Source organism: Clupea harengus, chromosome 3 (assembly GCF_900700415.2).
Source record: "Clupea harengus chromosome 3, Ch_v2.0.2, whole genome shotgun sequence".
In the NCBI taxonomy this organism is placed as follows: domain Eukaryota; kingdom Metazoa; phylum Chordata; class Actinopteri; order Clupeiformes; family Clupeidae; genus Clupea; species Clupea harengus.
Window position 1 is genome coordinate 30,780,536 of NC_045154.1, and position 12,500 is coordinate 30,793,035.

Genomic DNA, 12,500 nt, shown 5'->3' on the forward strand with positions numbered 1-12,500 from the left:
TACCGACTTACGTTCTCTCTGTCTCTCCCCCTTTCTCTCTCTCTCTCTCTCTCTCTCTCTCTCTCTGTTTCTCCCCCCCTCTCTCTCTCTCTCTCTCTGTCTCTCCCCCCCTCTCTCTCTCTCTCTCTCTCTCTCTCTCCCCCTGCTCTCTCTGTCTCTCCCCCTCCCCCTCTCTCTCTTTCTCTCTCAGAAAAATATTGTCATTAACCAGAAAGTAGAATGAAATGAAAACATCAAAACATGACGAGATCATGTTCCTACCATGGTGGAACAAAACGATGTTATTGTCTGCATGTCAGGTTTTTAAATATGTCCTGGGGGGGGGGGGGGGGGGGGAGGGGCACAAGACTGAGCTGTGTGTGTGTCTGTGGCAGTAGGCTGACTGGTTTTGTGTGTGTCGTGTGTATTGCTTGAGCAGATCCCCGGTTCGTCGGCGTCCACCTCATCTCGGAGAGTGATAACCCCGAGGATGACAAGATCTACCTGTTCTTCCGTGAGAATGCCATTGATGGAGAACACGCCGGCAAAGCCACTCACGCCAGGATTGGCCAGCTGTGTAAGGTGAGAGTGAGGGCTTCATGGAGTTTTAATATCCTGTAGGGGGGAAGCTGTGGCTTGACCTTCAGCACTCACTTATATTATGAAATAGTCACCCCAACACAACCATGCATTCAGAAGTACTCATGGATATGTGGAACCATTCACAATGCATGCAAACACAAACAGACACGTAGGCACACACTCACACACACACACACACACACACACACACACACACACACACACACACACACACAAACTTTTCTGTCTATTTCACATCCACACACATGCTCTCTCTTGCCCTTAATCTCTCTATCTCTCTCATACACACACACACACACACACACACACACACACACACACACACACAGACACAGAGACACATACACACACACACACACACACACACACACACTTGAGACCTAAATGCCTTTCAGATTTTTCAAAGTTTTTTTTCTTTCTGTTCTTTGACGGCGCTCCCATCGACACCCCTGAGTTTGAGACTCCATGTGAAGCGTCAGCAAACCCACAGCGAAGAATAACAAAGACAGCACTGTACAACTTATGTGTGAATCTGGCAGCCGTTTGTGGTTTAAGGGCATCTCTGTGTATGGGTGCAGGGGAAAAAGGTGTTCTCAATTATGCCTCTCGGCCCATATTCCGGCATAGCTGGAATTCTCGTCACTCCAGCCAGGGACAACAATCTATTCTTTATGCCGAAAGGAATCTCGGTTTCTGACACGAGTTTCTCCGTCAGTTGTTGTGTGATGTAAATAAGCAACGCTGCTCTCTGTGTGTGTGTGTGTGTGTGTGTGTGTGTGTGTGTGTGTGTGTGTTTTGTTTAATAGTCACCAGATCTCCTGATGAAAGATAAACAGATACAAAAATAACTTGACGTCAGCCAGCACTGACAGTTTCCCACCTAAACATTGCTAAGGTGTGGCGATACCTCTTATGACTGAGGCTATTGTTTTATGGGCACTTCCTGTTTTTTTTCCCATGGAGGTTAAAAATACATTCATCATCAGCCTAGAGACATGCAAGGCCCTCTAATGTTTGACACCAATTAGACTCTAGCCAATGTTCTGTTGTTTTTCCCCCCGCCTATTTTGTTGATAACTGTGGTCATCATGTTTGTGTGTGTGGGTCTTGATGCACTATATTTCTTTCATTTGTGACAGAATGACTTCGGAGGCCACAGAAGTTTAGTAAACAAGTGGACAACATTCCTCAAAGCACGGCTGGTGTGTTCTGTTCCGGGCTTCAACGGCATCGACACACACTTTGATGAGCTGCGTGAGTCTCTACCGTACCAAACAAACTGTTTGTGCATGTGTTGACAGACTGCGTCGTGTCAGCTGAGTGCTTTTCTTCTAGCATATTCCAAAACATGCCATTTTCATTTATTTTCATGTAACATTTTCAATATATCAATTTCAGAGGATGTTTTCCTTATGAGTTCCAAGGACCCTAAGAACCCAGTCATCTATGCTGTTTTCACAACATCCAGGTAGCCTTTGTAGTTCTCTTTTCCACGTCAAACTGTTCCCAGTTCCCAGTTCATTTTAATAAAGCTCTGATGAAAATCCTCCTCTGTCTGATATTAACATTTGTTCTTCCCTTTTTTCTCCCTCTCTCTCTGTTTGTCAGTAACATCTTCAAAGGCTCAGCTGTGTGTATGTACAACATGGCAGATGTACGTAGAGTGTTCTTGGGCCCCTATGCCCACAGAGACGGACCCAACTACCAGTGGGTTCCCTTCCTGGGACGCGTGCCCTATCCTCGACCTGGAACAGTGAGAGATAACTTTTGCCATCACAGTTTTGTTTGTGATATTTGTGTGACTTTTTTTTTTGTTACTTTTGAGGCTCCCTGTTGCAACGTTGTATTCAGTTTATTGAATTGAACTTAAAAAAATGCTCACAGCACTTAACAATCCATCTTTTTTCTATACCGCTGGTGATAGTGCCCAAGCAAAACCTTTGGAGGGTTCGATTCCACCAAAGACCTGCCGGATGATGTCATCACATTTGCCAGAAGCCACCCAGCCATGTACAACCCTGTCTATCCAATCAACAACCGACCAATCATCATCAAGACAGACGTGGACTACCAGTTCACCCAGATAGTAGTGGACCGAGTGGAGGCAGAGGACGGGCAGTATGACGTCATGTTCATTGGCACAGGTCGGCGCCCCTCTAACGATAGTTACGCCGTTAGAAAATGCATACAATACATGTTTTCACTCGTAAAACACATATGGTTGACATCCAGTAATACAAAGGTGCCCGCTTGAGTAACTATGGAAACCTGAGCTCTATAGCAACTCAGACTTCATTAGTTAGTGTAAACATGCACATGCTGAACCCATTCACAGTGATGTGGTATGAGCTGTTGTTTTTTTAAGGGTTGGCTGGTTTTTGACGTTGATTTTGGTCTTCCTCGCAGATATTGGCACCGTTCTTAAAGTAGTGTCGATACCCAGGGGGACCTGGCATGACCTGGAGGAGGTTCTGCTTGAGGAGATGACTGTGTTCAGGGTAGGCAGACCCTTACCCAACCTCTGAACAGCTTGGAAGAAAACTCAGTCAAAGCAAAATCCCTTTCAGTAGCAGCAGAATTCTCTATTTTCTGTTCAGCGGATTGTTTCATATTCCTTGTATTTTTCTTCCCTTTAGGAACCAACTGTCATTACCGCCATGGAACTCTCTACCAAACAGGTAAATAAGACATGGTTACTTCTTTTTGTATGAAACTATAGCTTCATCTCTTATCAATAAGCTGAAGCTGAGGGAGTGCAGCCCTACACTGCTATCCATCTCCACAGCAAACAAGCTTTTCTTATTGTGCTGAATAGAGAGTGATGGTGTTCAGAGTGCGTTAGCAGCAGGAGTGGGCCTCTGGGGCTGTGGCAGGGCCACAGTGCTGACACACTCCTCCTAGATTTCCTATGTCCCACAATACCCAACATAGATCTCGCCTCAGGCGCTCACACACACACACACACACACACACACACACACACACACACACACACACACACACACACACACACACAGACACACACACACACATCCCCTCTCTTTTTCTCTTTCACTCTCCTTCCCTCCCTCCAGTTGCCTCTCTCAAACACACACAAACACACATACACACACACTCACCCAATCATACTCGCTCACACTTCTTGCCTAAGGGTGTATTACTAAGTGCAGGGCCTCCTGTCACAGGCACCAAAAAAAAACATACATTTTTTCCATTAACCCACACACCAACACACACACACATACTCCCCCCCCCCACACACACACACACACACACACCCACCCCCACCCACCCCCCCCCCCCCCCCCCCCCCACACACACACACACACACACACGCACACACACATGCACACACATCTAAAATCTCCGCAGCCTCAACTCTCATATTTCTCGGCCGGGCTGAGTCAGAATCCTCCTCTTCCTCAGAATAATCTAGGTGACACATCGAGTCACCCGATTCATAATTAAGAAACTTCACCCTTTCTCCGGGCCACAGCTCACTGACTACCTGCCTGCTCAACTTTCTCTCCCCCTTTTCCCCTCCAGCAGCCTACACCCCCACTGCATAATGCACTGCAGATATCATCTTCATCGTTTTGACATCAAATCAGATTTAGCTGGAATACTTTCCAGTCGAGACCAGCTTCCTTGGTGTAGCGCAGAAACGCTATTTGAGTGTAGCATTACTGTAAATGGTATTGGATAACACATGCACAAGCCTTGAGAAATATCGCTGTGATGAAGCTCGGGGCCCCTGCTATGTCTTTCGGCCCACTAGCTGCGAGTTTATATATCTCTTGCTGCATAAGGAATCCGAGGGAGGGAGGCGAGCTGTAGTTTATATGGAGTTTAATTATAGTGCATTCTCAACATTACAGGGGCCCCCTTGGGTAGTGCACTCATTTAGCAGACATAAAACATCGCGGCAGAGAACTAAGTGTACTGTGATGGGTCTGCATAAGTGCGGCAGAGCATAGTACTCTCCAAACGTTACAACACTATCCAACCAGCCCAGCCTTGTTGACTTTAGCACTGCCAGTTTTAAGAATGCATACTTCCTGCCTTATCGATGCATACTATCTGCAGGGCGTGATGTAGACGTACGGTAAAGAAGGTGGCACAGGGTGAATGGAGGTGTCGGAACATTTATATACAGTACATTTCAATACAATTGAAACCTGAATTCCTGAGTTAATTGTTTAGACAAATGGACACTCAGCTTCAATTGACCTCTTGTAGTGTTTAGTAGCACACACTGAAGGTTTGTGTTTTTGTCTCGACAGCAACAGCTGTACCTGGGCTCAACGGCGGGTGTGTCGCAGATGCCCCTGCACCGATGCGACGTGTACGGGAAAGCCTGCGCCGAGTGCTGCCTGGCCAGAGACCCCTACTGTGCCTGGGACGGTAGTCAGTGCTCACGCTACTTCCCCACAGCCAAGAGGTAACATGCACACATGCACACACACACACACACACACACACACAAATACACACACACACACACACATACACACACACACATGCACACACACACCCACCTACACACATACATGCACACACACACACACACACACACACACACACACACACACACACACATACACATACAACATAAACACTGAGATGTCACATATCCCCAAACAATTAGAAGTGCACTGACAATGCTGTTTTTTGTACACTCCCACCCACACAGACAAACAATCTGCATACCAAACAGACTTCGCTTTGTGATTTATGCACACGGGCACACACACACACACACACACACACACACACACGCACACACACACACACACGCACACACACACACACACACACACACACACACATACACGCACGCGCGCACACGCACGCATGCACGCAGAAAAACAGACACAAATAGGCTCTTGAGATGTACTGTACTGTAGCCGTCGGTATGGAGCGTGACCAAAGAGAGAAAGGAGAAATGAAGGTCTTGTATTATCACAGATATCTCTGGCCAAGTGGAGTCGGCCCTTAATGCGACTCATGGGGACGAGTGAGGGGCCGTCCAGAGACACACTAATGTATTTACCACATCCTGATAAGCATGGCCGTGGTTATCGCATAAAAGGCCCGACTGGAAAGCGTTGCATTGGTGCCCCGTTGTAAAACAGTGTGACGGAAGTACTCAACGCAGACAAAAAAAAGACTTTGAAAGGCTCCAAAGAAGAAGAAAAAAAACACACATGAAAGGTTTTTTTTTTTTATTTTCTTTCTGGAGTTTTTTTTTTCTTCTTTTCTCTCCCAGTATGTGTCACAGCTTCCCTGCATGTTCTGTACAGTACGGAAATGCTTTTGATGTGTCCATCACGCATAATGTTTCACGGAAACAAAGGATTTTCTTCGGGGAAGTTCCTTCTGCACACTCAGTTAGTGACGCTTCTCCGAATCACTTTCTTCTTTGTGCGCGGGGAGCCTTAACTGTGAAATCGCCTTTTCAAAGTTTGGAGTTTGTTGTCCCCCTGTGGTACATGTTACTTAATACCTCCGCATGAAATAGCAGACCTGTGCTCTCATAAACTACACCAACTGTTGAATTGTTTATTTTAGTTTGATATATTTCAGATGTAGCAGTGAATGTGCACTGTATGATTTAAGGCTGCCCTATAGTCTGTTCATTGACCAAAGAGTTTCCATAACGTTTGCATTATTATGGAGGAGCGAGCTCAAAGAAGTATTCATTTCTGGTGATTAGAGGCATGTGTGGCCGACTAAAACACTGAGACAAAATAGCCTGGAGCTGACTCAGGTAGACGTGCTTTCTTTTGGACACTTCTCTCCTTGAAACACACTTACATGTGGCACACACCCTTCCCACATCCATCCCCTCCCTGCCACACACACAGGGGGGACCCCTCCCAGACACACACACACACACACACACACACACACACACACACACATATATGTGCAGAAATGGAACACTCACACACATATACACAGCAATTGCACACACACACACACAAATGTTCTCTCCCCCACTCTCTCTCTCTCTCAAACACACACACACACACACACATAACGTTCTATCTTATGTGTTAACCCATTCTTTGTGTCTGGCAGGAGGACTCGTCGTCAGGACATCAGAAATGGAGATCCTCTGACCCAGTGCTCTGACCTACAGCATGAAGGTACATCAACAATCACGTCCTTGCAGCTACACACAGAGCTAGCACACAGAGCTAGCACACAGAGCTGGGTCAGCTGGGTTTATCCCAGACAAGCTAAGCTAACAGTTTAGAGAGTTTCTGCACAGTTCTCAGCTGATAGTGGGTGATTACGAGAAGTTAATTGCCTGATTATCAATTATCTTAGCGATTCAATTCACCCTGGTGGCCTGATAATTGATGATAAGTAAATGCATTGTAAGTGCACAGGATTAAGTGTGATAGCCATAAGGAAGACAGTCTTGTAGGAGGACGACTATAGAGACTGCTGTGTACATATCACATCCCGCTGAAGCATGTCTTCATATAGGAACATTCCAGAAATCAGCATTAGTTTGAACATGTTAATGAAAAAATATGGCACAAGTCTCGAAACTCAATGAAAGTGACTGGTTAGGTAATAATGTCCTAACTAGAACAAGTGCTTGCCAACACAGGGCCATTGTAATTACCCAGCCAAAAGCATTCATGTGCACGTCTGGATCTCTGTTGAGTAGAGCTAGTGAATAGCCTGGAGGAAGACTCCATTGATGTCCGTTGACTGTGCTCCTCGCCTCCAGCCCTGACTCGCCGTGGTCCCTGACGTGAATTGTTTATCGCGCTTCTCTGACATTTCAAGGGAGTACAGGGTGGAAAGAAAGAGGGACACACATTAAGAGGAGGAAAAAAAAGAGAGAAAGAAAAAAAAAATGTAATGAAAGCTTTGTGAATGGTGTTGTGAAGATTAAGCAGACAGGACTTTTCTAAAGCTTTTTAATTACTAGCCCTACGGAGTTCTCCTCCATGCAGGCTCACATCCTTTCATAACATGCTGTTCTTCTCAGCGCACCCTCAGTGCTCGCTATTTAAATCACTCTAAGTGGCGAAGGCAAGGCTCTTCTTTTTGTGCTAATTACATGTAATTAAAAAAGGGAGAAAAGTCGTTTCCTCAAGCTGTTTTACTATGTTAGGCCAATCCTGTGGGGTGTGAACACCACACACACACACACACTCTTTCTACATGTATCAGACCCTCAGACTCTCTCTCTCTCTCACACACACACACACACACACACACACACACACACATGCATGTTCACCCACAAGGTCTTAGAGGAACACACACACACAGACTTTCTACATGTATCAGACACTCAGATTCTCTCTCTCTCACACACACACACACACACACACACACACACACACACACACACACACACACACATGCATGTTCACCCACAAGGTCTTAGAGGAACACACACACACAGACTTTCTACATGTATCAGACACTCAGATTCTCTCTCTCTCACACACACACACACACACACACACACACACACACACACTCACACAGGCATGTTCACTCACAAGGTCTTCGAGGAACACACACACACAGACAGAAGGGACCACACATTGATTTCCTTTTCAAAAGTGCGTATTTCAGGGACACCTCGTTACCTTGACAGCACAAAGGCGAACTCACTCCGCTCAGCCCAAACACCGATGGGGTCAGAGATGGAAACAGAGTCAAGAGAGACAGAACAACAGGCACAGGAAGGGGAGAGAAAGAGAGAGAGAAGAACAGGCACAGGAAGGGGAGAGAAAGAGAGAGAGAAGAACAGCTCTGTTGGATGAGTGCTGAGTGAAGGGAAACCTTGAGAGGGCAGAACACACCCTGATGGTGTGTGTGCGTGTGTGTGGATGTGGGTGTGGGTGTGTGAGTGTGTATGTGTGGGTGTGTGGATGTGGGTGTGTGTGTGTGTGTGTGTGCGTGCGTGCGTGTGTGTGTGGGTGTGTGTGTGTGCGTGCATGTGTGTGTGTGGATGTGGGTGTGTGTGAGTGTGTGCGTGTGTGTGTGTGTGTGGATGTGGGTGTGTGTGAGTGTGTGCGTGTGTGTGTGTGGATGTGGGTGTGTGAGTGTGTGGCCCTTTGAGCCTTATCCTCAAGGGCTCTCACCCCCACCGACCACCATCACCACCGCCACTGAAACTTCATCTTGAGGTGAGGGTGTGTGACGAGTGGTTGAGAGACGGAGGTGAACACACACTGCGCTTTGTGCCTGCACAGGCTCCTTCTCCCTCTCCGTGCATCTGCTAATGTGCTTATGGCCATCGGGAGAGGGTGTGATAGGAGTGAGCAGAGATAATCTAAAACATGTTCACATGCATACACACACACACACACACACACACACACACACACACACACACGCGCACTCACACACACACATGCCCGTGGTGATGATTATGGTCGAGATGGAGGAGAAACACATTCTTAGGCCTGCTCTTGATTCTTGATGAACACTGGGAGAGCTGGCGGTATGCTCAGTGTCTGTTTTGGGTTGTGTGTTTTGGTCAGATTTCCATGGAATTTGTGGTTTTTCTGTTTGCGGATTGTGTGTGTGTGTGTGTGTGTGTTGACCGACACATACAGCTGGGAAACAGCTGAGCTGAGAGTGAAAGAGAATACATGTCTTTTAGCTTTTGTGCTACGTGTGAGATGTGTTTTAAACATTACAAATGTTTGTGTTCTGTCTGATGTTGAGGGCGACAAACAACAATATGGGCGCACTATAGTCAAAAAAGGGTTTGGGATGATAATGGAATGCAATCTTTCAAGGAAGATGACAGCATGGAGGCTCTTAGACATTGATTAGTATGGGTATTCCTGTCTTACGCATGAAATTGCCCGTGCACCAAAAAAGGTCACCATATAATGATAACAAGAGAAGGTGGCTGAAGAGATCAAATGGCAGCGACCAAGGACAAGACTCGTCTCAGCATACAATTCAGATCTATCACAGGAAACCAGAGACACGCACTGGCTTACTGTAATGTGTATCAGCAGTCTGTAAGACTGGACTCATTTAATAAAAAGCTATTTGTCCCGTATTTTGTTCGAAGAGAGAGTTGTTTTGTTCCGATGCTGTTTGTTGTTGGGAATGCCAATGGTAACATGCTGACCTTATGTGTGTGTGTCTTTCTGTGCGTGTGTGTGTGTGTGTGTGTGTGTGTGTGTGTGTGTGTGTGTGTGCAGATGAACTGCAGGGCCGCAGCGTGCTGCTGGATAAGACCGTGTACGGTGTGGAGAACAGCAGCACCTTCCTGGAGTGCAGCCCCAAGTCCCAACGAGCCCTCACCTACTGGCAGTACCAGAGACAAGGGGAGGACCGCAAGCAGGAGGTACATTCTACGTGTGTCTCGGTGTGTGTGTGTGTGTGTGTGTGTGTGAGTGTGTGTGTGTGTGTGTGTGTGTGTGTGTGTGTGTGTGAGTGAGTGTGAGTGTGAGTGTGAGTGTGTGTGTGTGTGTATGTGTGTGAGAGAGTGTGTGTGTGAGTGTGTGTGTGTCTGTGTGTGTGTGTGTGTGTGTGTGTGAGGGAGAGAAAAAAATGCTATCGAAGTAATTTTTTTTGTAATAAAAAAATAGCCTGTCCTCATTCCACTGGTGTTGATCAATTATCTTGATCATTTGGAAGCTCTATTAACAGTAAATGATAGAGTTTGTTTCCAGGACTCTTAACCATAATTCTTTCTCCTCCCCAGATAAAATGGGACGACCGCGTTCTGGCCACTGAGCAGGGCCTCCTGATCCGCAGCCTGCAGCCACGTGACTCCGGAATCTTCTACTGCCACGCCGTCGAGCACGGCTTCATGCAGACGCTATTGCGCCTCACGCTGCAGGTCATCGCCGCCGACCACCTGGACGAGCTGCTGCACCGCGACAACGACCCCGCGCTCGTCCCGCAGGGCGACAACCCCGGCGGCAACAGCGGCGCCAACCCCCTGGGCAGCTCGCCCAACCAGAAGGTCTGGTACCGGGACTTCCTGTCTCTGATCAACCACCCCAACCTGAACAGCGTGGACGACTTCTGCGAGCAGGTGTGGAAGCGGGAGCGCAAGCAGCGCCGGCAGAAGGCGCAAATGCTGCAGGCCAGCCAGCAGCACGCCAGCAAGTGGAAAATGCTGCAGGACAACAAGAAGGGCCGCAACCGCAGGACCCACGAGCAGCAGCGGGCGCCTCGGAGCGTCTGAGCTACTGCCTGACTGAAAATGCAAACAAACAAACAAACAATCAAAACATGAGAATATTATTGATGATGTTGATAGTGATGAAGACATCTTCCTTTCCCTTTCGCGTCTGACCGAGAAGAAAAAAATTCATAAAAAAAGAAAAGAAAGAAGCTCAAACTGGAAGCGAACATGCAATATTCTTCTTGTTGGTGTGTATGGGGTAAAGTGTATAGGTGTTTGTGTGTGTGTGTGTGTGTGTGTGTGTGAGAGAGAGAGAGACTTTGAGACTTTGAGTGGGTCTGTATGCGTGTATGTTCACTAGCATGTGTGTGTGTGAATGAATGCGTTTGCATGGGATGGGATGTATTCGTGGTTGTATCCTGAACGGACATTTACTTGAGCATGCTACTCAAGTTTTGCCCAGTTTACACTGAGCACCAGGGAAAGACTTTTTGGACCGAAAATGTGGACTTGGACTTCCTGTAAATACCATAACAATGAAAAAAAAAAAACGTCTAAAAAAAGGAAATGTATGTGAAAAATTGTTTGCCATTTAGTCTGTAGTTATTATTCCATCTGTGACATGCCCAGGTACAATTACAGTTGATGTAAACGCAACCACTATTTAATGTGTTTAACCCATGTTGGACTGTAGTAGAGATAACTCAGCCCTTACCTTACATGGAGCAGCGATTCATCTCTCTAATACTGTCTGTAACGTCACACATAAATACGCAGGAGGGGACAGAGCTGGTGATACAGTCCCAGACTGATTTTACTGCAAGCAAAATGTCATCTATTAGGAACTCCAGACTGCGGCCTGGACGGTTAGTTCGCTGTGGCGCTGCAATGGACGAGCTCCGCCATGTTTTCCCTCTCGCCCGGGAGGTCTACGATAAGAGTGCAGCGGTTCAGAAGTTCATCCGTGCCACGGAGTTGTTTGCCCGGGCCCTTTTCGTGCCCGCTGTCCACACAAACACTGGCGCAGCGCGCTTTTCTCCCATCCCTGAAAAGAAACCCCTCTCCTGATCAAAAAAGGAAAAGACCCTGGGCTCGCCTGTTGAAATAAGCTCCTTACGAGACACAGACGAGAATTGCTTCCTGGAAAGAAATATTTAATTTTGTTCATTGTTTGTCTTACTTGTGTCAGATTCTTTTTTTTTTATCCTAGATATGTTCTCCAGCATAGGCGAGAGTTTATTTTATTTTTTATTGTTATTTTTATTTCTCTCAAACTGATTATTAAGGAATTGCGAGACATATTTTTACACGAAAGCTCCCTGTATTTAAATATTTAAACCTTCCCTTGGTGTAAGTTATTTCTTTGATTTCCATAACATCTCTAATGACATGCTATCCATAACAAAACCCAGTGTTCATATGGTGTGTCCATAAATATACTAACATCAGTATCAACATAGTTTTGGTGTGAGTGTAGTTATCACAGATATTGTAAACAAATACTGTCTTATAGCATGTTTACAAGAACTTCATTTTAGATGGTAAATGGTGAACATTCGCAAGGAAATCTGGATACTTGGTACCTCCAACCCCTCTTAATGTAATGGCACCCCCAAATACTCAAAACTGTATCTAATCCATACATCTAATTCATAGAATGTGGTGTTGCTTTACCTTGCATCAATATGGAGTGAAAATACAGTGTCCTTTTTGTACTTGTACTCCTTTTATGGTGAACAACAGTATAGTTAGAGTGAACGTTCACCAGCAGATAAAAAAA

General features: G+C 46.2%; 1 protein-coding gene across 3 annotated transcripts in view; it reads left to right on the forward strand.

The window, feature by feature from the left end:
• sema3ab (sema domain, immunoglobulin domain (Ig), short basic domain, secreted, (semaphorin) 3Ab) overlaps window positions 1-12,500 on the forward strand; it is a 68,982-nt gene that overhangs the window by 55,314 nt on the left and 1,168 nt on the right. For all 3 annotated transcript variants that reach the window (XM_031565372.2, XM_012839080.3, XM_031565373.2), the window contains 11 exons: window positions 419-561; window positions 1,722-1,836; window positions 1,981-2,050; window positions 2,191-2,335; window positions 2,507-2,726; window positions 2,989-3,080; window positions 3,219-3,260; window positions 4,866-5,023; window positions 6,667-6,734; window positions 9,786-9,931; window positions 10,292-12,500. The exon at window positions 10,292-12,500 is cut by the window's right edge and continues 1,168 nt beyond it. In XM_031565372.2, the coding sequence (XP_031421232.1) occupies window positions 419-561; window positions 1,722-1,836; window positions 1,981-2,050; window positions 2,191-2,335; window positions 2,507-2,726; window positions 2,989-3,080; window positions 3,219-3,260; window positions 4,866-5,023; window positions 6,667-6,734; window positions 9,786-9,931; window positions 10,292-10,780 (1,688 nt within the window). In that variant the 3' untranslated portion in view covers window positions 10,781-12,500. The remainder of the gene's footprint in view (window positions 1-418; window positions 562-1,721; window positions 1,837-1,980; window positions 2,051-2,190; window positions 2,336-2,506; window positions 2,727-2,988; window positions 3,081-3,218; window positions 3,261-4,865; window positions 5,024-6,666; window positions 6,735-9,785; window positions 9,932-10,291) is intronic.